The 25611-nt window shown below is 39.6% G+C and overlaps 1 protein-coding gene across 3 annotated transcripts in view; it reads right to left on the minus strand.

Moving 5' to 3' along the window:
- LOC311528525 (neurabin-1-like) overlaps positions 1 to 25611 on the minus strand; it is a 90057-nt gene that overhangs the window by 47324 nt on the left and 17122 nt on the right. For all 3 annotated transcript variants that reach the window (XM_084643660.1, XM_084643658.1, XM_084643659.1), the window contains 6 exons: positions 25531 to 25584; positions 23086 to 23315; positions 14266 to 14362; positions 14005 to 14188; positions 9645 to 9796; positions 5580 to 5913 (listed from right to left, as the gene is read on the minus strand). In XM_084643660.1, coding sequence (XP_084499786.1) covers positions 5580 to 5913; positions 9645 to 9796; positions 14005 to 14188; positions 14266 to 14362; positions 23086 to 23315; positions 25531 to 25584 — 1051 coding nt within the window. The remainder of the gene's footprint in view (positions 1 to 5579; positions 5914 to 9644; positions 9797 to 14004; positions 14189 to 14265; positions 14363 to 23085; positions 23316 to 25530; positions 25585 to 25611) is intronic.

Below are 25611 nucleotides of genomic sequence, written 5' to 3' on the forward strand. Positions count from 1 at the left end.
GGTTGGACAAATACCTGTCGGGGATGGCCTAGATAATACTTAGTCCTGCCTTGAGTGCAGGGGACTGGAGTAGATGAGCTCTCAAGATCCCTTCCAGTTCTATGATTCTAGGACTCGGTAAATCATAACCTTTCCAGTGATATCTTACAAGACCCATTGAACACAAAAGTACATCTCAGTTATATCATATTCATATCATAAGCATATTTTCATAAAGAATATGGAGTGCATCACATGGTTAATTATCCAAATTGATAGTCCTGGAGGAAAGGGGGGGAGGGGAAGTCCAATATGCAAGGAACTGAACCAGAATTCCATTTTTTAAGCTGGAACAAAGACAGAAGTATGGATTCCAAGAAGCTGAAAATTCCAGCAACTTTACAAAAAGAAAAGGAGTACTTGTGGCACCTTAGAGACTAACCAATTTATTTGAACATAAGCTTTCCATGAGCTACAGCTCACTTCATCAGATGCATCCGATGAAGTGAGCTGTAGCTCATGAAAGCTTATGTTCAAATAAATTGGTTAGTCTCTAAGGTGCCACAAGTACTCCTTTTCTTTTTGTGGATACAGACTGAAACGAGCAATTTTACAGTTTCTTCAAGATGTTCTATACACAGTCCCGATGCACAACTCAGTAGGGTCCAGCTTTTCACCCCAGGAAGTGTTTTCAACTCAGACTACCACTTTTCTTTGGTTTACCATCCCTCATGTTATCAAATTTAAGAGCAGTTCAATTGATTAAACCTCTGCATCAACCCAACTTTTCCACTTGAGATCTCCCAATAGTATTGTAAACCCTTATATTTACTTCTTTTCAACCTTCTAAATTTATTGGATCCATTTATTTTAACAAAATGCATTTCTTTTTGGCCACTACATCCACTAGGTGGGGGTCTGAAACCACCGCATTCTCCATGGAAGAACTGTACCATATTTTCATGAGGCAAAGTAGCTCTTAGAACACTTTCTGGCTAAACTTCAAAATGAACACTCCACTCTGTATTTCCCAAGACACTGTACTGCTTTCATTTTGTTCTAATACAGTCCAACAGAAAAAAAGCATGGTACAAGCTGGATGAAACTCTCTCTCGAAGCAATGAATATAAGAAACTAGGTCCCTATTCATTTAATTCTACTCAAAGCATGAAGGAAAGCAGTCATTAAAAATTCCTGTAAGCAAGGGGATATACTATATTGCTGAAACATATGTTTACCCCATTTCCTGAGAGGATCAGGGCCCGCAACACAAGGTTAATGAAAACCTCTTGCAAAAAAGTATTGGCTTCAGTGGATATGATATAGTAAGCAACAACCTGATTTTCAAATCACATTCACTAGATGTTACAAAATGGATCTTCAGGCATCGACAGGAGGGCGTTCCAGTCAACAGTCTCTAAGCAGATATTCCAAAGGATTCAATCAGGACTATCTGTCCTTACCTCTTCCCCCATTTATTCTCCACTGCTCACTACTTGTCTATCAAGGAGGAATAGTAGAAAAATTATCAAGAATGGAAAAATTACTTATCTGCTGATTTCCTTTATTCTAGGAATCTTTCCAACAATTTGGCCCACTCAGTAGAAAGCAAAATACATGTTTCAGAGTAGCAGCCATGTTAGTCTGTATCCGCAAAAAGAAAAGGAGTACTTGTGGCACCTTAAAGACTAACAAATCTATTTTAGCATAAGCTTTTGTGAGCTACAGCTCACTTCATCGGATGTGTTTCTCATTAAAATATTAAGCTTTTATGGCAGTGCGTAAAATGACTTCTTTTTTAATAAATGTGTTCAAATAGAGTTTTTATTAAGTAATGTTTTTATGATTTGCAATAGCTTCTGAAAGGCAGGCAGAACCAATATCACCCTGAAAATGTTACAGCCACACTAGGCCTGTATATAGTGGAAGGTACAATACGGTAAATTGAGGATTAGTGGAGAGATTGCTAATTTCCTTTCTTTTAGCAGATGAGTAATTTTTTTTTCATTCTTGGCACATTTACCATGCACTTATCCACCTTGAATTTCATCTGCTTCCATGTTACACAGCTGCCTAACGTTTTTTAGACCTTAAATTACCATGAGTAATTTAGAAAATGTTACTGGCAAATTTTTGCCACTTCATTGTTCATCCTCTTCCAGATAATATATTAAATACCTCCTGAAGTGCACCATACTAGGAATCTAATTCCATGTTGAACATTGTATATTTATTCCTATCTCTTATTTTCTATCCTTTCCCTTCAACAATTTCCAGTCAATGACAGAACTTTACTTCTCATCTCATGACTTAGTTTCCTTATAGCACTTTAAACCAGGTTATTTTGCAACAAAAAGTTTAAACACAGACATTTATTTCTCCAAGAGAATTTTATAAAGAAAGGTAACGTTTTCCAAAATGTGAAAGAGCAGTGCAATTGTTTAAAAAATAAACACACCAACTGATATAAACTGTATGGATGGGATAGGAGGAGATAGAAAGGATTGTTCCTCCACCATTAAATATAATTGGTAGGCATTAAATTCCATTAGATAGTTAGAATCCAGCCCACTGAAGTACCATTTAATGTCATTTTGTCCAGAGAATCAACTTGCGGTATTAGTAATCTATCATCTTTGATGTATGGCATTAAACTCTACAACTCCACCAGTTTTAAGACTAGCACTTGAAACATTTCCTCAGGTCACCAAGTGAAATTTCTGTACTCTGTGACAATACCTACTATGGTTCAGTGCAGAAGAAAACAAAATCATTTGCACATTATGTATACGTGATGACAATTCTTGTACAGTCAAGTGTACAGACCACTTCAGTGCTAGCACTCCAGAGATATGCTGAATCAGTAGATTACAAAAGAGCTGCTGTTGGCTGAGGATATAAACATGATTATTTTGCAATAAAGAGTGCAAACGTTATCTGCCTTAACACAGCTTGTTAACTGGTAAAGGAAATACTTGCCTTACAAAATATTTAATCTGGTTCCTTTTTCAATTACTCTATGAGAAAAAGACCATATACTTCTCTTGAATTACGACAATTAGTGAGCAGCATAATTATAATCTGTTCAGCCTTCTCCCATTCTTTGCATCCTAAAATATGAAAGCCCTAATACAGTAACTCACCAAAGTGTTCACAACCTGCTATTTTGCTTGAACATTCAGATCACCTTTGGAAAAGGTCAGGCCATTGCTGAAACTCTGCAGGAGTTAATTGACATTAGCTAAACGAATAAGTCTAAGGTCATGGCTCAAGGAAATGATGAGCTAAACTTGTAGTACGTGTACAGATAAGATTTTCTAAAATATATACTCTAATTCAAACAGGAATTATTTCAGAGAACTTCTGTGGCCTGTACTATACAGGAGGTCACATTAGATTATCACAGGAGTCCTTTCTGGCCTTGGAATCTATGAATCTATTAAGGATAAATAATATGCTTGAAATGTATTCCTACATTACCCACAGATTAGCTATTTTGCATACCCGGACAACTGACATGGCTCTTTTATTACTTATGTGGAAGCAATGTCTTAGACTCCCTGGAATTATACATTTGAATCTTGGCAAAATTGATTTAGACTCTTTCCCTTTGGAAATAGATAAATTGAGGTGTTTAATTTAAGCTTTTGTCTCCTCTCTGTATCGATGTTAAAGAACATATGACACTTAATATAAGAATAAAGGGTTTTTTTCCCCAGTAGAATTAGTCAAAACTTCCCCCTTCCCTACTTCACTAGTATACAGCATGCTGTCTGACTGCAACTGCCCACCCTAGCTGGGAGCTTGCTATTTTTCAGCAGTGCTGTATGTATATGATTTCTAAAGTGCTTTTGGATCTTTTAGCATGGGAAGCCTATCAAAAGTACTTTGGCTAGGCTATTCTGTTATTTTAAAACTTGAAATACTGTGATAAACTTAAGGCAATCCAATGTTTGGATATATACTTGAAAATGTTTAAGAGGGAGAGATGTGGTCTAAATAGACTGAACACAGAACTTTGTGCCACAAACCCAGGACTTTGATGCAGACTCTCAGGCCTTGGCAAGACAAATTCTGCCTCTGTTTCTCCTTCTGAAAAAAATGGAGCTATATCAACCTAATAATGCTGTGAGGGTTCAATATATGTAGAGCACTATTTTTTATAGTTTTAAGTCTTAAACAAAATCTTCATTTTCCATTTTAGATGCAGATTACACAGTAATTAGCATGATACATATGGTACATATGACGAATAAGAAAGTCCAGTCTCCATAAAAAAGGCACGAAAATTCTATTTACCCATTAATCTAGATTAGGAAGATTTCACTGACAAAAACAGGGGGGACTGCGTCTAAGCCAAAGATCCCCAGCATGCATGTGTTTGGGGGCCCATCCACCCCAAATTTGTGAGGCCTTTGCCTGACTCCCTTCACACCACTCTCTGATATGTCTAATACCAATAACCTTACTTACTGCCTTAACATAGGGATCAGGAATCCATGTTACTTCCACAAGTGTCTCTTTGGTATCCACAGATATTAATTCAAGGAATAAGCAATGACATTTTAGACAGCTGGAATGAACAAAGCTGTATCAAGCAAACAGTAAACAGAGCCGTACCCTAGGTGTCTATAGCTGAGATGTTGTCATCTAACTTCATGCTCATGATGTGAGCCCAAAGCCTGACATGATCTGAAGTCAGAGTACCATTTTAATTTATTTTCTGAAATTTTCAACAGCTTATATTTAGCAATTTCAGAGGAATCTAGTCTGTGTCTTTTGTTACCAAGCATCAGGTTCTGAATGCTAGAGGCTGCAGTATTACTTTTGTAATTACTGTTATCAGCATTTTCTTTTCTGTACTGTTTTTAAGCTCTGTATTCTATTATATTAAATTTGACAAATTTTTCTTTCTACCAAGAGTCTTGTTTGTTACAAAATACTGTGCCAGCTATTTTTCTATAAGAACAAGGGAAGAGTTATTTATCAAAACATCAAATGACATGTTTAATATTTAACCCCTAGATGCTGGGATGATAGTTTGTTTCACTGAGCTGTGTGCGCCTGTGCAAACTAATCATCTTGGATTTACTGCAAAATTAGCTGAAAATGACTTTTGAATGGTTTATTTCAAATGGACATTGAATAAGACCCTTTTAGCCACTTGGTTGCTGCCAGATGTATCAAGGTAGGGAAACTCACTTCCAGCATTGCTCCAGGTATGAAATACTGGAATGCTGGCACTTCAACAGCAATGTAACATATATGGTCTTTAAGAAGTACTGTCCCGCTCTGCACAGAGGCTGCCACTATTCAATCATCTGTATCTAAACCCTGTTCCAAAAGAATATAACCCATATCTCCATTTTGTAAAACGTTCCTAACCTTGCGACAGTATGGACTATCACAGTAATACTACATTGCTAACATTTTTAACTAGTCTCATAGCATACAATTAATTTTACATTAAGAATACATTTAACATTAGAATAAGTAGCTTCTCATTTTCTAGGCAGAGAATGCAATAGCTACAGTTCAACATTAATTTAAAAAATAGAGCATTTTGACCCAAAGGCCCTCAAAAAGCCTTTATGACTTACCTTTGGCCTCTCTTCCTTTCCCTTTTGATTCTCTGTGCCTGACATTCTTGGAATATGATTGAGGCGAACTTGGAGTTATATCATCACTAGGAGGAGAGTGAGTAGTATTCGTGCTGTTTTCATTGTTTGGTTTGTGTACTGGAGAAGAGTGAGTGGAAACAGAAGGACTTGACTCTAACAAACTCTCTGTGCTTTCCACTGGTTCAGGCTTTTCAATCCTTTGATCTGCATCATTCAACTGGGATAAAGTTGGCTTTTCAGTTATTTCTAAAGACTTGACTTGACGTGCTGTACCTATTTCTCTACTGTGGATAGCATCCTCTGTATCCTCATCCTGTAAATATATTTAAAATAAAAGAGGTTATGGGTAAATATATGCAATTGTGCAGTCATAACATTTATGGTAAAAGCCTTAAAAAAAATAAAGCATTACAAAAATCAACCTTAAGACTTCATATGCCAAAGAAATTATGTCAACTGTTTTCTGTTAAAAACATAAGTTTATTTTTCCTCAGTGCCCATGGAGGTTGACTTTATAGGCTACCTTTATTGTAATACAACATTTTAATTTGAATGAAAACAGACTGATCACATTCCTCAAGCTTTTATGATCCGAGCACATAGATTATACTGGGATAAGGGGCCTGCATACAGACAGATAATTATACTATCACAGTACACAGGGAGCAGTAATCAGTAAGTAAATTCTGATTTTACCAATCACTTGCAGTTATCATCTGGAGCAAATTTTCAAGTCTCTCCTCTTTCTACATCTTCAAAAGCCAAAATTTCCTCTTCATCTGAACCAGTGAAACCCTCAGACGTGCGTTTGTCATCTTTTGAAAATGGGGATTTCATTAATTGTGTCATCTTCCTAGGCTCCTCTCAGGTCAAAATTAAATAATTCTACTAAAATCATTCAACTCCTGCCATGTCACACACTCCTGAAATTGTTTAACTGGCTTCCCCTCATCATCTGCATCAAGATCATGTTTTTTGACCGGACCTTCAAGGCTTAGCCAGAAGGTTCTACTCACAGCTCCAGTCTCTTTGCTTTCTATTTCCCCGCTCAGTTTTCCCAGCGAAGAAATCCCCTTTCTGAAATCTGGTCTTTTTGACATCCACAGGGTGGAGAAGGGCTTCACCAGAATATACATGCCAGGCATGCAAAGAATGCTGACAGGACATTAAGGTGGAAAGCCTACATTCTCTTAAGAAAAAAAAAAATTGGAAGGGTCTCTAACACCACTTTCTCTTTGCACAACTTGCTATCAGGCAAAGCAGTAACTATGGCCTAAAGCTCACCTTTTGCAAGCTTAAGTCACTGACACTAGGATAATGACCTTCCACATAAGAAATGTAAGGTCATAGAAAAGGAGTGGTCATCAGCTACCAGGACTACATGAATACGTCACAATACAGAGTTGTATCCTTGACTGGCCAGTTTGTCCAGGTTGGTGAATACAAGCACTCCCTGCCTGTGCAGGAATACTACTGCCAAGCATTTCATGAAAACATGGCACCAATGCCCAAAATCATATTGTTTAGCAAAAAATAAAACAAAAATAAAAAAAAAACACCCCACACAATTTAAACAGGAACGGACAAAGAAAGGCAAATAATTTTAGAAAAAGGATATACTATGAGCCAGAATGGAGGTAAACAATGAGCCACAAAGAACTCCTTCTCCAGAAAGGGAAAGCAAAACTGGCTTGAAACATGGACAACAAAATATATTGCCGGCTATGTTCCCTCTAAGCTGTGCAGCTGCCCAAGAGTCAACCAAGTGCCGCGCACTTGACTAGCAGAAACAGGCACATCCGGCAATGTGTGTTCAGGTGCCCCTCCTCCTGCTGCTCTGCAGCTGCATTGCTCCTGCCCTCTGCCTTGGAGCTCCTGACCAGCTGCTCCCAGGACCCTCTGGCTCACTGTGCAGAGCAGGGGGAAGAAGGAGGTGCTGATATCAGTGTGTCCCTCTCCTCTCCACCCATGTATCCCATCTATGCAGAGAAGGAAAGAGGAGACAGGGCTCAGGAGCAGGACAGAGCTGCTGTGATCTAAACGAGCCTTCTGATGAGTGCCTCTCTGCTTAAAAGAGAGAGTGCAAGATCTCTCACTTCCTCAACAGCCAACACACCCACACTCTCTATCTCTCTCTCACATACCCGCAGTCTCTCTCTGTATCTCTCTCTCTCTCAATCATATACACACACACACACACACACACACACACACACACACAGTCTACTTCACATTCACCTCCCAACACATACTTGTGTTATTGTTACTTCTTGGTACTTCCTGCAATACACATATATTCGCTCTAAGTTTATTCTTTCAAAGTGCTGTTATTTTAGTTTTTTGAATGGTCTATGCATTTAATACTTTTATTTCTCTCTTATGCTTAAATTTAATTCTTTGAGTAGTGAGTTCTAAAATGCCTAACCTGTCCTGGCTGAAGTAATTATATATTTTTTAAAAAGTTACCATAGGGATATTATATTTAGGTTTTTTGTTTCTAGTGGTGGCGCACATCACCTCAATATTGGTGCACATAAAATTCATTCCACACATGCATAGAGAAAAAAATAGAGGGAACATTGATAGCCGGGGGGAAATAACACACAATGTCTGCTAGTGGGTTTGGTCCATGCGCTACTTGGACTACTGCTGCCTGATATGGCTAAAGAATGAACTTTGAGCTTTGGAAGTTCTGTTGATTTTGGGGCTAAGTGAGTATTAATCTAGGATTGGAAAACCTGATGGCTTCAGACAAAGAAGTCTAGCTACCATCTAACACAATGGTCAAAATGATTACTGGCTAGAGTAGGGGTGGCCAACCTGTGGCTCTGGAGCCGCATGCGGCTCTTCGTAAGTTAATATGGAGCTCCTTGCATAGGCACTGACTCTGGGGCTGGAGCGATAGATGCTAACTTTCCAGTGTGCTGGGGAGTGCTCAACCTCCTGCTCTGCCCCAGGCCCCGCGCACCACATAACAGCTGATCGCAGTGGGCGGGAGGCACTGATTGCTGCTGACATATTAGTGTGGCTCTTTGGCAATGTACATTGGTAAATTCTGGCTCCTTCTCAGGTTCAGGTTGGCTGCCCCTGGGCTAGAGCTATGACTTTTCGTTTCCTGAGGTGGAGAAGTATGAAAGGATAATGCTGTGCATGTTACCACAATGGAGATGAAGTTCCAAGCTCATACAATTACCAAGAGCAGGGATCCATCCAGACAATACTCAAAGAATGTAAGACAAGGAATAGAAACTGAGAAAGCCTAGCCACCATTACACTTTACTGCTGGCAATGCAAAGCAAGACAATAAATGGTTTGAATAAACAATAAAATGGTTTGAAGCTAGAGGATATTCTCTAACATGTACCAGAATACTATATTGACATCCTCCTTCTTGTGGAGTCAAATGGCCTTTACGAAGTGGAGACAGATTTTATTTTAAACCAAGTTTTGGAAGATAGAACATGTTACAAAAGGAGAACTAAATGTTAACAAGTAAGCATATTTCAAATAGAAAAATTACCAGACTACTTGTTTAAATTTAATCACTTATATTTATGTTAACAGTTGTTTTTCACAAAGATTGTTTTTAAAGTTATGCACAGAGGATTGATGGAATTGTTCACCCAATCTAGCATGAGAATCTGTGATACTTCTGCACCATCTGAATAAAGTATGTCCAAGATTCTTGGTGTGCTGCACTTCCCGCTACAGTACTGCGGCATTAAAAGTAACATTTATCACAATAATATTTATACTTATTTCCCCACACTAACCTACTTTGTATGATTATTGAAATATTAAATACAAAATAAGAGTCATCGTAAGTTTTAGCTGATTTGATCTGGTTTAATTTAAGAAACTAAATAAAATTGTGTGTTGAACAGCTTACACATTTCTAGCTTAATGGTAAATAATTCTTTAGTGGATTTACTGATTCTAGTCAGTAGTCACAAAGTAGAACTTAATTTTGGATAGTTATTTAACATGGTGAATATAAATGAAGACAGTGTACTGAATATATATATTATACATAGATATCGGTACCTGTAGATCTGATTTCTGCTGTCCAGTTTCAAGAGATTCTTTTAGCTTTGATCGAGAAGGTGGCTGACGTTTTACTTTCAGAGCAAGCTGAGCTTTTGCTTTGTGGGCACTAGTATCTAATCTTGGAGTATCCCCCATAAAAGTATCAAAATCTGCAACAAACATAAAACACTTACAAAAAGTTGTGCCAGGAAAATTCTCAAACAAATTAATCTTAGCAAAAGTCAAGTATTTTCTGTTACTTTCAGTATACATCTTCAAAAGTAAAAACAAAATTTCTTTCACCTGCTAATTGTTTACCATTATGACAATACAATTTTATATGAAGGGTGTGTCCCTATATTTATAGGCTCTTTCAGTCTCTTTTCCTACTACAGGCATTTCCTCACTCCCACCCTCCCACACCAGAGCGGAGAATTTCCTAAACTACAGAAAAACAAGTTAGGCTCCTCCAAGTTTTCCAAAGAACCACCTTCCCTGAGCTTGACACCTGACCGGCAGCAAGAGATCATGAAAACCTGAATCTGATTTGTAGATTCTCTGACAGCTTCTGGGAAGGAAAGAAAGGGCATCTGGGTTCAGAAGAACCATTCTAAACATTTTTAAGAATGGAGTAATACATTGGCAGTAACTGATCTGTAAAACCCTCTTACCAAAAAACTGGTAGTCCCCATCATCATCCAAGATTGATTTTTGCTGTCCTAGACACTTCCTGAGTGTCTTAGTGAGGTTGGAAACTAAGTAGCCTATTCCCTGGGGGAAACCCCATTAGGATTTTCTAAGGAATGAAAGGGAGGGGTAGGACAAAGAGCAGAGAAAGGAAAATTAGCATTTGGCCCAGTTCTCCCTTCTTCAGGATGGGGGGGGAGGGGAGGGGGGAAGAAAGATTTTCCCACTGAGAGGCAGCACACAGGTCCCTGGAAACAATGAAGAAGAGGTTTAAGTGTCCTATTTCAGATTCTTCTTTGGAGAAGATAGAAAGGGAGCCCCAAAAGAGGAAGAGATGAACAATCCAAAATTATCCCAAGCAATGGCCCTTGGTGAAATCCCACAAGCTGATGAATGAGGAGGAGCCCAGGCGGTCTCAACCTCCAGGATGATCTTTGTTGTTATCCTCTGAGCTGGTGTCCTCCTCTTTAATGTCTGGTTCTTCTTCTGCAATCAGAGTCCCGGAACTGAAAGAGGCTATTAGAGTATGGCAGGGGCTCCCTATTCAGAGTCAGTCATTTCCCCCTTCCTCCTTACACTCACCATAGCAGAACTGTAGAAGAGATTTGGGGAGAAGATGGACACACTGAACAGTAAGGACTCACTGCAGAAGTTGAACAGGATGGGCTTTTTTTGGTATCTCTGCCCTCCCCCAGGGATTCTTTTAAAAAAGTCTTAAAACTTCTACTTCATCGGAGCTCTGAAGTATGGGTTCTCAAGAAAACACAACCACCACATCTAAAGACTGGGCTACTGCAGCTGTTCCAGAAAGAGGCAAGAGAATAAATGGTAGAAGTCTGCCTGCCTTTCACAGATGGGGGTGGGGGAGATTAGACACCAAAACTCTAGTTCTGGATTGGTTGCTACTTGCTTGACAGATGAGAGGACACGTATATCAGACGCACGTGACAAAAGCTGGTAACTGTTGCAGATGCCATATGCACTGATATACCATTACATGTTAAAAGTTGAACATTTCACCTGTTCATTCCAACACCTCAAATTATTTTTTTTAATAGGGCTTGCATTTCTCCTTCGAGGAACTTTGAAGGCTTTAAGTTGAGGGCAGTGTACATGAGTGACTGTAGAAATTCCACTCCATCATTTTTTAAGAATCATAGAGATGGCAACTCAAATCCTACAAAATATGGATGCATCAGAAGAGGTATTTCTAGTACATATAAGGAAGTATTAAATGCCATAGTACAAGGCATTATTAGTAAGACCTCATCTAGAATACAGTGTACTGTTCTGGTCACCCATGTTCAAGAAAGATGCATTCAAATTGGAACAGGTGCAGAGAAGGAATACTGTGATGATCAGGAGACTAGAGTGTCTATTTGAGAAGAGATATTCTCTCTATAAATACATCAGGAAGGTAAACACTAGTAAGGGAGAAGAAATAGCTAAAGGATAATGTTGGCGAAGAACAAAAGGGTATAAAACTGGCTATGAATAAATTTAGGCTGGAAATTGGAGGAATGTTTCTAAACATCAGAGGAATGAAGCTCTGGGACAGCCTTGCAATAGAAACAGCAGGAGAAGCAACCTAACCAGCATTAAGATGGAGTTTGTTAAGTTTGTGAACTGGATAATATGATGGGGTTGCCCGCAACAGCACGGGGCTGCACTCGATAACCCAGGAGGTACCTTCCCATCCTGTATTGAACACAGAAGCCATTATTTGTTTCAGATTTTTTTAGGCCTCAGGTAGCAGCTAACTGCAAATCTGTCTCCTCCACTCCTCCTATAAAAACACTCCAAACTACACAAAACTTCTGAAACTAGTACAGTAAACCTTGCAAATCCCAATCCCACAGCAACTTTTTACAAGATGGTCTTATGTTATCTTTAAGTCTCACCAGTCTACCCTAACAATTCACTGGCCTATTAGACCAAGAATCATCATCAACTTAGGGCAACAGTTCTCAGCTTTTTCCAGGATCCCCTTCCCTTATTTAGTACTATAGGAGGGGTAGGATGTTTTGACCTCTTGATACCGGTTTGCAATCCTGAGCTTTAGAACTCATGCCTTTGAGTATTAAAAAGAAACATCCCCTGCCACACACACACACACAGTTCTATTTCCACTTTTTTCCTCTAATTCCTTGTATTTATTCACTTCCACACTGTCCAGTGTCTAAATTGGCCCTAATGGCTAATGTGAAAGGAATCTACTGAAGTTCCTAACAAACGCCTAAACAGTCAATGAAGACCAAATTTGCACACCTTCATAAATAAAGCTGACCAAAGTCAAAGTCATCCCAATGACCTGATGGGAGTTTAAACATCTTTCTACAGGTATTTAAAGGGAACTGCTAAGTGCTGGATTGCCTGGGGTAGACAAAGCAAAGCAGAAACTAGAGGAGAATATTACATTCAGTCTCTCTCCAGGGTTAGTATTCTCTCTCCTGCTCATTTCTTTGTATCCAAGGAAATAAGACATGGTTAACCAATCACATATAGGTACTGGAGTACAAAACAATCACCTTAACAAAATAGGGACAAATAGGAGACTCTAGTAAATATACATGAACCTAGACAAAAAAAATGTCCAGCAATGTTATCCTTTGGAATATGCAAATAAGCATACTTTGAGTTAGATAGATGAAATATTCATATGGCTGACAAATTTTCATTCTGTAAAAACTTTAAGGCATTAATCTGTTTAGTCATTTAGATCCAGCACCAAAACAAGTCCATCCATCCTTCTATACCAAGCAAATAGATGTAGATTCCCTGAAGTCCACAGACTGTGATTGGAACAATGCTTTCCATGAAGACGTTCAAAGCTATAAATAAAAAAAGATGCTCCTTTGGAAAGATTCTTAGGAAAATTGGATAAGTCTTCTGATCACCAAACAGAAGTTCAGGAAATGGGATAACACTGCATTAGAAGCTTCTACTAATTTAAGGGTTTCTGGAGAGCCTGTCATATCTCAATACTTTAGTAAATAACTTTACCCAATTGACTCAACTCATAAGATCTTCACATTGAAAGGAAAAAAATTATTCCATTCAGACTTGGTGGTTTTATGACCTGGAAACTGTATTCTCAATGGAGGACACAGGATAAATTAAATTACCTCAATCCAAGAAGCCAGTTTCCCGGAAAATAATGACCCAAGACATTAAAGTAAGCAAATACACTTCCTAAGGTTGTAGCAAAGGTGTTGCCAAAATATGTTTATCTTTTTCCTTTGTGTTTGTACAGCATTCTGATAAGATCCCAATCATACAAATATTGCCCATCATGTAAACTGTCCCTTTCTAGTACATTAAGAAAACTTCAAAGAGCTATTCAAAGTAGAGCTCAATGATTGTTTAAAAATAAACAATTTTTTTCCAGGGTACTTAAGAAAATGCATCACAGTGTCCAATCTACACACTTCTTTTCATTAAGATATACATAATGCTTCATTAAAAAGGAGCACAGTCAACTTTGTACCTATCACTTCCCACAGAATCCCCAAAATCCAGTATAGGTACAAAACATTCTGTACTACACTGAGGACTAAGAAGAGGTTTTTAACTTTCTCTTTTTTAAGCACACAAACATAGCTCTCTTCCACCACACACTTATTTGGTACAGTCAATACTTTAGAGAGTTTATTATCACAGGTTTTTATCTCTTTATTACTGCTCAACTTACCGCTATATGAAGAAACTAATTTTTCCACTGCTGATGGCTCTATTTCTTTTGTATTTTCTTCTTTAATCTCTGAGCATTCATTTAGTTTTTCTGGACTTTGAGAGGCAGTGTCCAGCAAAATGCTATCGCCAATCATATAAGGTATTCTCTCATATATTTTTAATTTGTTCTGAAGCTCTGAAATCTGCAAATGTTAAAATAAAAGTTAGATACAATTTTCTCATTCTCGAAAAGTGGCATTAAATATACCATATTGCCTACCTCCTCTTGCAGTATGTTCAGTTGTGCTGCATGCTTCTTGTCCCTCTCTTCAAGTACCCTTGTATGATCCTCCTCTTTTTTCATAAATTCTATTTCTCTAGTGGGGGAAGATACAATTGTACTGCAACGTTAGAAGGGTTTCCAGCTAATAAGGAAACATTAAAATTGGTTATTTATTGAATTATTTATTGGTTATTTATTGAATCCGATGAAGTGAGCTGTAGCTCACAAAAGCTTATGCTCAAATAAATTTGTTAGTCTCTAAGGTGCCACAAGTACTCCTTTTCTTTTTGCGGATACAGACTAACATGGCTGCTACTCTGAAACCTGAATTAAATTAAATTATCCTTGTTACAGCATCACTATTTAAACACTGCAAATGGCCATCACACAACATCCAGTAACAGTGTTCATTATTTTTGTAAGCCCACTGTCCCCTCAAGTATGTGCATTATAAATACCAGGAAAAACAGGAGTTATAACTGTAAAGTTTACTCTGGGCTGAAGCTTAAAATGCAATATAAGGTCAGTGCACTTTTCCACCCTTAAGATGCTTTAGAAAATTCCATTTGGCTATTTTTACCTGTAAAAATTGACGCAAATATGTATGAGTATAAGATGTTATGTGGATATAGAACCCAAACTATTGGAACTGCTCTGCCTTTTCTAAGTTTTACATAAATAAGATGGTGCAGCTGCCGAAGTATTCTATATGCATTCATAGATTAGGTTGTGATAGAGTTCCACAGTTAAGTGCCAATATCCTGTAAACTTCCATTTTACGCCCATCCGAGTGAGTCTGTAATGGCCTGCGGTTTATGCAACAACAAAAATTATTCTGAAATTGCCTACTAAAGAAAGCGAGAAGGACAAAAGCAAATTGCCCCAGGGGAGAGGGGGAACATCTTAACAGTGAAATAAAATAGAGCAATATCACTGTGCTGGAGAAAACCAAGCAACTAAAAGAATCTGACTGAAAATAATATTTGCAGAGCACATAAACAACATAGAAGGAGTTCAGGTCAGCCAGAGAGAGGTAACAGTGTACATAACACAGCGTGGAGCTGAGAGCCAGAATGTAAACAGACACATTCATGTTATGTTTGAGCTCCAAAGCAGGCAAGCTTCAAAGAACAGGAGCGGGACCTTTCAAGACACTTTTGTGTGAAAAGGCACAGGGTAAGAGGTGGTAATTCTAGATGTGCACAGTGGAGGTAAACATCACAAACTACACTCAGAGAAGCAGGAAGTGCAGAAACTGCATTGTTCGCTCACAGCAACTACTCAAAACATGCCACAGGTGTGTTTTGCACTATCAGACACTTCCAAGTGGACTTCAGGGATAGCTCAAATTTCAGTAGTCTACCCTGGAGAGAAGAAAGGAGTTAATGACCATTGTGATATCTAAATAAGAGCAGACTATTCACAGCCTCTTAAGAAGCTATGGTTGATATTTAGATACCAATTACAGACTGAGCCACAAATAGTTTTTGGCTCGGGACTCGCTATGGGGACTCATAGACCTTTCTTTAGAGGCCTTACGTGAATGGATCATGGGTGTCTCCTTAGGATCTGCTCCCTTCGAAGTAGAGGGTTGTGGTGAGGTCTCCTGCTGTGGCTCAGGTGGTTGAAGGGCAGACTCCGTGATTAGGAGTTTGAGCCTCAGATCTCTGTCCTTTCTGGATCTGACAGTTGCTGACACAAACCACACTTCTGTGGGGTCTCTCTCTCCCAGGCAGCAGACGCACTTAAGAGTGTCCGTCTGTCACTGTGATAAATTCCTTGCAACTGAGACACTTCTTGAAGCCCACGGAGCCCCCCAAACTGGGGCTTGAAGAAAGAACAGAGTCTTTTTTTTCCTAGACAATGGCCAAATAAAAATTTAAAGGAAGTAAAGGAAGAAAAGAGGCTTCAGAAGGAAGCTAAAGATTAGTGATTCTAACAAAAGTTAACAATCGTGAACAGACAGCTAAAGCTCCGTCTCTAACCAGGGGTGGTTGAGAAGGAACTGAGAAGGGTTCACTCGCACACACTGGTTAGCCTCGTGGCAGAGCACAGGGTGGACTGAACAGACACTGCTATCAAAGTTCTATGATCAGCAGCACAGGGACGCAGACATATGTACAGTGGAGCACCTACAGGGACACTACTCGAAGAAGAAAGTTATGTAATCAATACTTAATTGATTAGTAAATGCCCTGTTATTAATTTATTTAGCACATAGGGATGTCAAACAGGGATTATGGCCCCACTGCGTACAGCACCATGCAACAAAGAGTTTCTCTTCCAGAAACATCACAGTTAGAAAGAAACTATGGGAAAAAACAGGAAAAGTATTAATGTAACTGTGATGTTATCTGATTAAAATATGACTACATAGATCACTGTTGCAACCACTGTTCTATATTTGCAACAAATCTTGTACAAAATGTGGCATGTAAGATGTCTATGGAGAGATTATGATTTGCTGAATATGATTAGACTATTTGTATGCATGTATCATTTTTGTATTTGAAGTTATGAGTATTGATTGGCTCTATACCTATACTTCAAATGTTTGCTCCTGGAGTAACACCCACAAGGTACTTAGCCTGCACATCTTGAAGGGACTAATCAAATTAAATGGCTCATTAAACGCTTAACTCACAATAGAAGACACCTATCCACTATTAATGGAATTTCCTGCCAGGACTAAGTGAAGTCATGCATGTACATGTGACTTGCTTATGTGACTCCAAACTCCATCTTGTACCTGTAATTTTCCACTAGCAGTGCTGAGGGCTTTGTTTGAAACAATGGATTTCCCTCCACGTGGCAGAAGCTATAAAAAGTCCTGGAAACACCTCCATTTTGCCTCTTTTCTGCTCGAGCCTCTGGACTATGAACTTATACTAATGGGAGCATTCTAACCAAGGGACTGAGGACCTTCCAGTGATTTGGAAGCAGCCAGAGACTCAACTTAAGCCAGCAGTTTATTCCATCACTGCTAGAAGCCTGAACCAAGAACTTTGCATTTATTGTATGTATTTGATTTCTTTAACCAATTTTTATTTTCTCTCTCTCTCTCTGTATGTATATATATTATATATATATACATCCTTTAGATTTTAGATACTAAAGGATTGGCAACAGTGCAATTTTTGTGTAAGATCTGAGTTGTACATTGACCTCAGTGTGTGGCTGGTCCTTTGGGATCAGAAGAATCTGTTATTTGATTAAATTGGTTTTAAAGAACCACTCATATATAAGTCTAGTGTTTTTGGTGGTGATAGAAGGACTAGAACGCGTAAGGAAACTGCTTCTCTGACTTCTTGTTAGTCAGTGTGGTGAAACAGAAGTTTACCTTCGTTGCTGGTTTGGTATATCTCATGGGAGCTTTTAGCAGCAGGAGAGTGGTGTGGGAGGACGTATTTTTTCATGCTTTGTGTGTATATAAAAAGATCTTCTACACTTTCCACAGCATGCATTCGATGAAGTGAGCTGTAGCTCACGAAAGCTTATGCTCAAATAAATTGGTTAGTCTCTAAGGTGCCACAAGTACTCCTTTTCTCTTTGCAAATACAGACTAACACAGCTGTTACTCTGAAACCTGTTACTAGTTTGGGGTGTATCTGCCCTATTTCTCAGCAGTTTATCCTGAATTTGGTATTCTCAGTCATGACCCACAAAGACACAGCTACAGCAACAAGGATGGAGAAAGGTATTTAACCCCTTCAGCCCACCACTACATGCAGAAGAAGTCAAGTTTTTGTATTTAGGAGTGCTGAAGCACTTTGTTATCACAAAGCCAACCCTCTCTGCACCTCAACGTGCTACCCCTTTATTTCCCTCATCCCATTAGATGCATTATTACATCCTCTTGTTGCATAACCACTGGCACCAGCTGTCAGTCTATTCTTCAGCAGGCTGCAGAGTAAAGATATCTTGCAGCAGGGATATCTAATTCCCAGATCGGGTAGGGTGTACACACTAGCTCTGATTGACCTTGTGTGCTAAAAACAGCAGTTTGGCCATGGCAGCACAAGCAGCAGCTCGGGCTAGCTGCCTAAGCACATACTGAAGATCTCAGACAGGATTGTACTTGGGCTGTTAGCCCATGCTGTCGTAGCCACAATGCTATTTTTAGCACACCCCCCATTGATCAGAGTTAGTGTGTGTACAGCTAAATGAGCTGGAAATTACATCTTCCAGCTGCCAGTTTAGACGTGCCCGAAGGCTATGTCTGAACTACACACTTACTTCGGTATTACTATGCTGCTCAGAGGTGCAAAAAATCCACCCCCCTGAGCGACGTAGTCATACCGACCATAACACCCTGTACAGCTAGCGCTATGTTGGTGGGAGGAGGTGGAGTTATTAAGCTGACAGGAGAGCTCTCTCCCGTCAGCTCTGAGCATCCTCAGCAGAAGCGCTGCATTGGTAGACCTGTCCTATGTATTATAGTAAGTCAATTAGTAACTCTGGATTGCTCCCCACCTTGTGTCCTAACTCCCCCAACATCTGACACACACAGAGAGTGAGTGCGCGCGAGACTTGCCCTTTCATTATCTGAAAAATATTGAGGAACAAACAAAATAAATACAATTCTGGAAATCAGCTAAAGGCCATTCTCTCAACCTCTCTCAATATGAGAGGGTGAATGGTTCGTCTTCAAATATTTCAACATTTACATATGTACATTCTAACTACATACCAAAATTACGTAAAAAATGTCAAGGTTTCAATGTCAATCACTCAAAAGTTAGGAAGCACCAGAAATGAGATTCTGCCTGCAGTCTTAATTCACCGTGTGCATATACAGCATGTTACAAGCTTTAATACATGATTACATACTACCTCCACCCCCTCAGAACAAGAGGATCCCTGCCTCATTCAATACATGGATAGTGCTCACTACATATTTCTTTTTATCCTTATCATTCAGTGAATAGCCACAGAGGCCTTACTTATTGCATACCATCCTGACTCATCAGTGAGTACCTAGTGACAGACAGTCAACACTGAATATAGTATCATTTATTTCCTCATGGATTTTTATGGTAATTATTACCATATTATCTGAATGCTTCACAATTTATTTTCACATTTTGAGAGGTAAGGTGGAATTATTCTCAACATTTAAGAGATGGGGGACTGAGGCACAGGTTAAGGGCAAAAATTGTCAGAAGTGTGTACTAAAATTCTGGGTGCTCAATTTGTGATATCTGAAAAATCAGGTACTAGAGTATTTAGCATTTCATAGCCCTTCATATGTTCAAAGCACAGCTCCCACTGAGTACAATTGTTGTTGAGTGCGCTCAGCACTTTTACAAACCATGCCCCAAGTGTCTCAAGATAAGCACCCAGAAAACAAGGAGCATACAGTTAGTGGCTGCCTGTTGAACATTCTAGTTTAGGTGACTTGCCCAGCATCATATAGGGAACTGTTACAGAGACAGAGACAATCCACTCTTCAGGTGGTATTCAATTGCCTTAACCCTGAGACCATCCTCTCTCTTCCTGAAGTCCTCTGCCTCTTTCACTACACACCTTCCAATTTTTGCAACAAATGAGGCAGAGGTCCTATAAACAACCTCTTTTAATACAGAACCCTGATTCAATCTGTGTGCCCCCATCAATTCTCTGAATGAGGCAGGAGTATTGAGGGAAACCATATGGATCATGCAATTAAACACTATCATAATGCATATGCACAAAGGGTTGAATTAAAAGTTGCACAGACAGTCTTAACTCTGGTATTTCCTAAGTTTTGAGTATTTCACTTTATAAACTTAACATTCTTTTAATTTAGGATTTGCCATCCAATTTCCTAAGTTTTTAAACAAGTGAATTGAAAAAATAAATTCCATCCTGTGGAATTATATTTATCCCCACATGGGTCATTATAAGCAATCTGGAGGCAGGGACTGTCTTTTTGGTTTGTGTTTATCCCTAGCACAGGGGCGGCCAACCTGAGCCTGAGAAGGAGCCAGAATTTACCAATGTACATTGCCAAAGAGCCACATTAATATGTCAGCAGCCCTCCATTGGCTCCCCCCACTCCAACCTGCAGCGCCTCCTGCCTGCCAGCAGCCCCACCAATCAGTGCCTCCCGCTCCCTCCCCACACCTCCCGCCCACCGCGATCAGCCGTTACATGGTGCACAGGGCCTGGGGCAGAGCAGGGCGCTGAGCACCGAGCACTCTCCAGCACATTGGAAAGTTAGCATCTATCGCTCCAGCCCCAGAGTCAGTGCCCATGCAAGGAGCCGCATGTTAACTTATGAAGAGCTGCATGCAGCTCCGGAGCCACAGGCTGGCCACCCCTGCCCTAGCACAATGGAGTCCTGGTTCATGACTGTTGCTCCTAGGCGATACAATAATACTAGCGCAGGTTGAAACTTTAGAGCCACACAATAGCCTTCTACCACTTGAAGTAACATAGGTTTCAGAGTAGCAGCTGCGTTAGTCTGTAATCTCAAAAAGAAAAGGAGTACTTGTGACACCTTAGAGACTAACCAATTTATTTGAGCATAAGCTTTGCATGCATTTGGATGCATCCGATGAAGTGAGCTGTAGCTCACGAAAGCTTATGCTCAAATAAATTGGTTAGTCTCTAAGGTGCCACAAGTACTCCTTTTCTTTTTGAAGTAACATAGTAATTGGTAGCAGTAGTAAGTTATCATCCACATGGACCAGCCATTAGCGAAGGATAAGACACACTTTGCCTGCAAGTCTCACAACTATTTGCTAGACAGCATATGAATGCTGGGGCTTAGGAATCCTGGGTTCTATAAGCAAGTATGTCTATTGGTTACAGACCCATCAGCCCTGTCCCCTCCAGTATGTCCCCTTCTGGCACTGCTCCTGTTTCCCCAGTTCTTATCTCCCCAGCATGTCTCTGTATGCCACTGCCAGTATACAACCTGACCCATCCCCCACTCACAATATGAGTCTTCTCCCCCTTCCTGCTTATTTCCCTTCTGCATTTGAGTCAGGCTGTTGCTGTTTTCTCCTCCATGCTGCTGGAACACCAGCAGGGAGAACACTGCAAGAACAAGAGAGACAGACAATCTCCCTACTTTCAGATCCAATGCCTGACATCACAGTAACCAGAGGTAACAATTGAAGGAAAGTCTTGCTCAGACACTGCAGCCCTGGGCTGCAACATACTCAGTGCACACAGAATGTTTGGAAAATTTTGCTTCCATCTTATAAACAAATCTCTATAGAGTATATGTGAACAGCAATTTTCAGAAACTTTTAAGTTGACCAATTCTGGATGGATTTTCACAGGATAACAAGAAGCACCTCTCTGAACACAAGAAAACCTTCATGCTAATTTCAAGTCTGTCTTTCAAAACATGGAGGGTCTACACTTTCTCTTGTGAATGTACACATGTCTACACCCAACACACTACTGTTATAATCTTTGTACAAATATGCCTGTAAGGTATTATCTGAAAATTGATAATTTGCTGGACAATCATGTCTAATAAAACATGTGGGGAAACATTGTATGTGAAGTTAAGATTTCCCTGTACGTTATTAATACATGTTCCAAAACACAGCTCTACCCAAACAGAAGTTGGCAAAGTAGGTCCATCCTAAATAAATGAATGTGTGCTATGCTTAATTTGCATTTAAGCAGTAAACAGAGTCATCAAGCAGGAAGGGGAGGGAAAGGAAGCTCCAACAGATCAGAAAAAAGGAGCAGGGAACATCCTTCTACACAGACTTTTGTGTCTCCTGATACCCAGCTGGAAATGTTTTTCAAAAGAGGTACTGAAACTATAAAAGGAAGGGCAAACATCCCAAGACACCGCTCTCTCCCTCACTGCCCATGGCATTCACACCACCTGAAGCAACAAAGGAAGCATTCATTGGATTCTGGGAGAAGGGGTCCTGACCTAAGAAGTTTTGTCTAAAGACTGCTGAGAGCATGCAGTGAGAAAACTTTGCTTTGAATTTAACACAGTTTAAGATAAAACACAAATGGTGCCTATCTTTATTTTTCTTGTAAGCATTTCTGACCTTTTAGCCCCATTACTTGTACTCACTTAAAATCTCTTTTTTTAGTTAATAAAACCTGTTTTATCTAATCCAGTGTGTTTAAATTGAAGTATCTGGGAAACTCCATTTGGGTTGGCAAGTTGTGCGATTATTTCTATTCAAGAAATAACAGACTTTATATAAACTTGCATTGTCCAGGAGTACAGGACATGCATATCCGGCTGGACGGGGGGGAGAGAGAAGAGGAATCTAAGAATGGGGGTGTGTTGGGGTCACCCAGCAGGGTGGTGAGGTAACCAATGCTGATAAGAGCTGATAAGAGCCAAAGTGTGGCTGCAGCACACACACAGACATAGCTGGGAGTGACTTGCATGCTGAAAGCTGTTTATGAGCAATTTAAGCTGGAGGCTACAGCAAAGCATTTTAAAGGTATCCCAGGTTAGAGGACAGAGGTGACACAGCTATTCAGTCTGGATTGTACCATGGTATGTCACACAACTAAATTGCTGTTAGAATTTTTAACATTGTTTTGACAATGTAATTTTTCCTACCAGCATTTGCAGAAACAGCTGAACCATTTTGCTGAACCCACCCCCCCGCAAAAATCAGCCTTTGGCAGACTAGTGGCGTGGAGAGATTCAGCCTGAATGGTTAAAGTTTGGAAGAATTACAAGCAACTGGAAACAGGATCTTATAATGGAAAGTACTAGGCAACCTTAACTAGAAGTGTTGCTACTAGCTCTGCCTATAATGTCAGGAATATGGAACCAAGAAAAAGACCAGTTTTTTAAAATCTTTTTATGAAATTATTTCACTTTAGTGTACTTACTTCTGTTGATAATCTTTAAGTAATTTCTTGGCCTTGTTGTATTTCTTCTCCAGAGCATCATACTGTTCCTGAGTTTCTTTAAGATGTTCATTTACGGTCTTGCATAAACTTTGTGCCTCTAACCAATAGGTCTCCACCTTCTTAATTTTTTCTTTGCTCTCTTCTAAAGTTTGCTGAAGCTGGGATTTACTTGACTCCCATTCAACTTTTTCAGCTTCAGTAGTTTTTAACTTGAAAGGAAAACATTCAGAACACTTAAGAACGATACCTTAAGATAAAAGTTAAAAATCAAAACAGCTGCTTAAACTTACTAAACCAATCTCAGCAGTATTCAAAGCAAGACCTTTAATAGGTATACAACCTTTTCATACAGTAGTACTTAAAATGCTTTAAGTCTCTTTATATAGATATCATTTCAATACTTCCAACTCTTTCCATGCTGTGTGAGTTTTACAAATCAAAGTCAAGAATCTCCCACACGGTACAAAAGTGGAAAAAAAACACACCAGGCAGCTGGTCTAGCCTATTTCCTTAGTAGTGTACCTTCTTGCCAAACAGATACCAAAATTAAAAGAACCCTGATTTTCAGCTTATATTAACCTTGCTGGATATCTAATTCTCTGTTAACTTTTCTGAGGAAGGTCTACCTAAAACAGTAGAATAAGCCAACTTGTAATTTACTAATTGCTTTTCAATTCTGATCTTAGACCATGCACCTGATAACATCACATTTCCGCTTTGAAGTTTTTTGAACTGTTTAATTCCCAAAAGGAAAGCAAGTCATTCTGGAAAGTTGCTAGCAAACATGCAAGGAAAAAGGTATTGAATCAACCTCTAGCCCTAGGAGGTCAACAAAATATAGTACCCAAGAGCTTTTATCTAAAGCACCAGCTCTCAACCAGGAGTCCAGGGGCCACAAGCAGGTTTCAGAAGGTCCGCCAAAATAAGCCAAAGAGCCAGGCCAGAGTTAGCCTCGCTGGGGCTCATGGCAGAAAGCCAAAGCCCAACCGCTTGAGGCCAAGGGCAATTGCCCTGCTTGCTACCCTCTAATGCCAGCCCTGTTTTTTAATCTACCATACATGCAAAAAGACCCTAGTAGTTGTGACAAAGCTGGGACGTGGAGCTTTTATAGCATGTTGGGGGAGGGCCTCAGAGAGAAAAAAGTTGAGAACCCTTGATCTACAGAAGGTACAGACACTACTGCTCAATATGTTTTCCCCCTTCCCCTGCCTCAGTATTTTCCTACTCGTTATCAGATTCCCTAGCAAGTCACTAAGGCCCCGATCCTGAAAATAGGTCATCATGCGTGGAATCCCTACACTTCTCAAAGCCCAACAACACGAGGCCAACAGCAGGACTGGGACCTAGATTTATGTTTCTATTAAAGTTTCCTGTTTAATTTTAGTAGTAGCAGCATTTTAGCATTCCATCGAACGTTTAAGCGAGAAGTATTGTCTTTTTGGTTTAAAAATAATTCTCCTCTTGATTTCCTTTCTGTCATGTTGGAATGTAAATTTAACAAGTTAATAAAGAAATGTTCTATAGTTCCAAATATGTGCATGCTTAGTAGTGTATCTCCACACATGGCCATGGCCCAGTTGTCTTGTTTTCTGTGGCGAGGCTGAAAGACATGCAGCATACACCATTGTCATGTGCACAGGATGCTGATGAATGCCCTTCTCACCACTAACTGGTTGATGAATGCCCTTCTGGAGACAGTAGCAAATGGCCAAAATTCACCAGAACTGGTTGTAACCTGGTTCACTGAGTAGAATGAGGTAGAGACTCGCTGCTGTACTTTCTCCACACCCTAAGACCGATATTTCTATACATAAGAAAAGGGCTGCTCGCAGCTCCCTGTCACCACCTCCTGTAACATGGAAAAGATGAGACAAAACTTCTCTTTCCCAGAGCAACCAGAAACTATAAGAATGCTGAGCTAGCCCTCAGCCCAAAAGAAGTTATGTGGTGTGCCCTCTCATCCAAGAAGTTTGTGTATTTGCATCAGGGCGGGAGGGAGGGGGGAGAGGGGGAATCTCCACACCAGTTCCCCTTCCTATAACTCTCCAAAATCTCCTTCCTAGAAGTGACCACTGGCCCCTAGTGGAAAATACATCCACTGCTCTCTAATTTCTACACAAAGGCACCTAATTTTTATGAAACTGAGGAAGCTTCTCTCCATTGAGCTATTCAATTCAATAAATTCTACTTTAAACAATATTATTCAAGCATTTTATTCTACTATAGAATTTCTTCAATTTGTGTAACCCAGAATTTAGGTTTACAAATTTGTGTCAAGTGTGCCCAAAGTACATGGTGCCCTAGCCTTAAAATAGACATCTACTTACCTTCATTTGGTTTCCAACTTTTTCGCCTCTAAACATTAATCCTAACATGAACAATGTGAACATTAAACATTGCAAAACTTTAAAAGAAGTAACTTACTCTCTCTTTTAGCTGGTTAACTTCAGCTGTTGTTACTGCATGCTTTAATTGTAGCTAGAATGAAATGTAATAGTTTTGTTA

This window comes from Lepidochelys olivacea (genome assembly GCF_965140295.1).
Source record: "Lepidochelys olivacea isolate rLepOli2 genome assembly, chromosome: 11".
In the NCBI taxonomy this organism is placed as follows: Eukaryota; Metazoa; Chordata; order Testudines; family Cheloniidae; genus Lepidochelys; species Lepidochelys olivacea.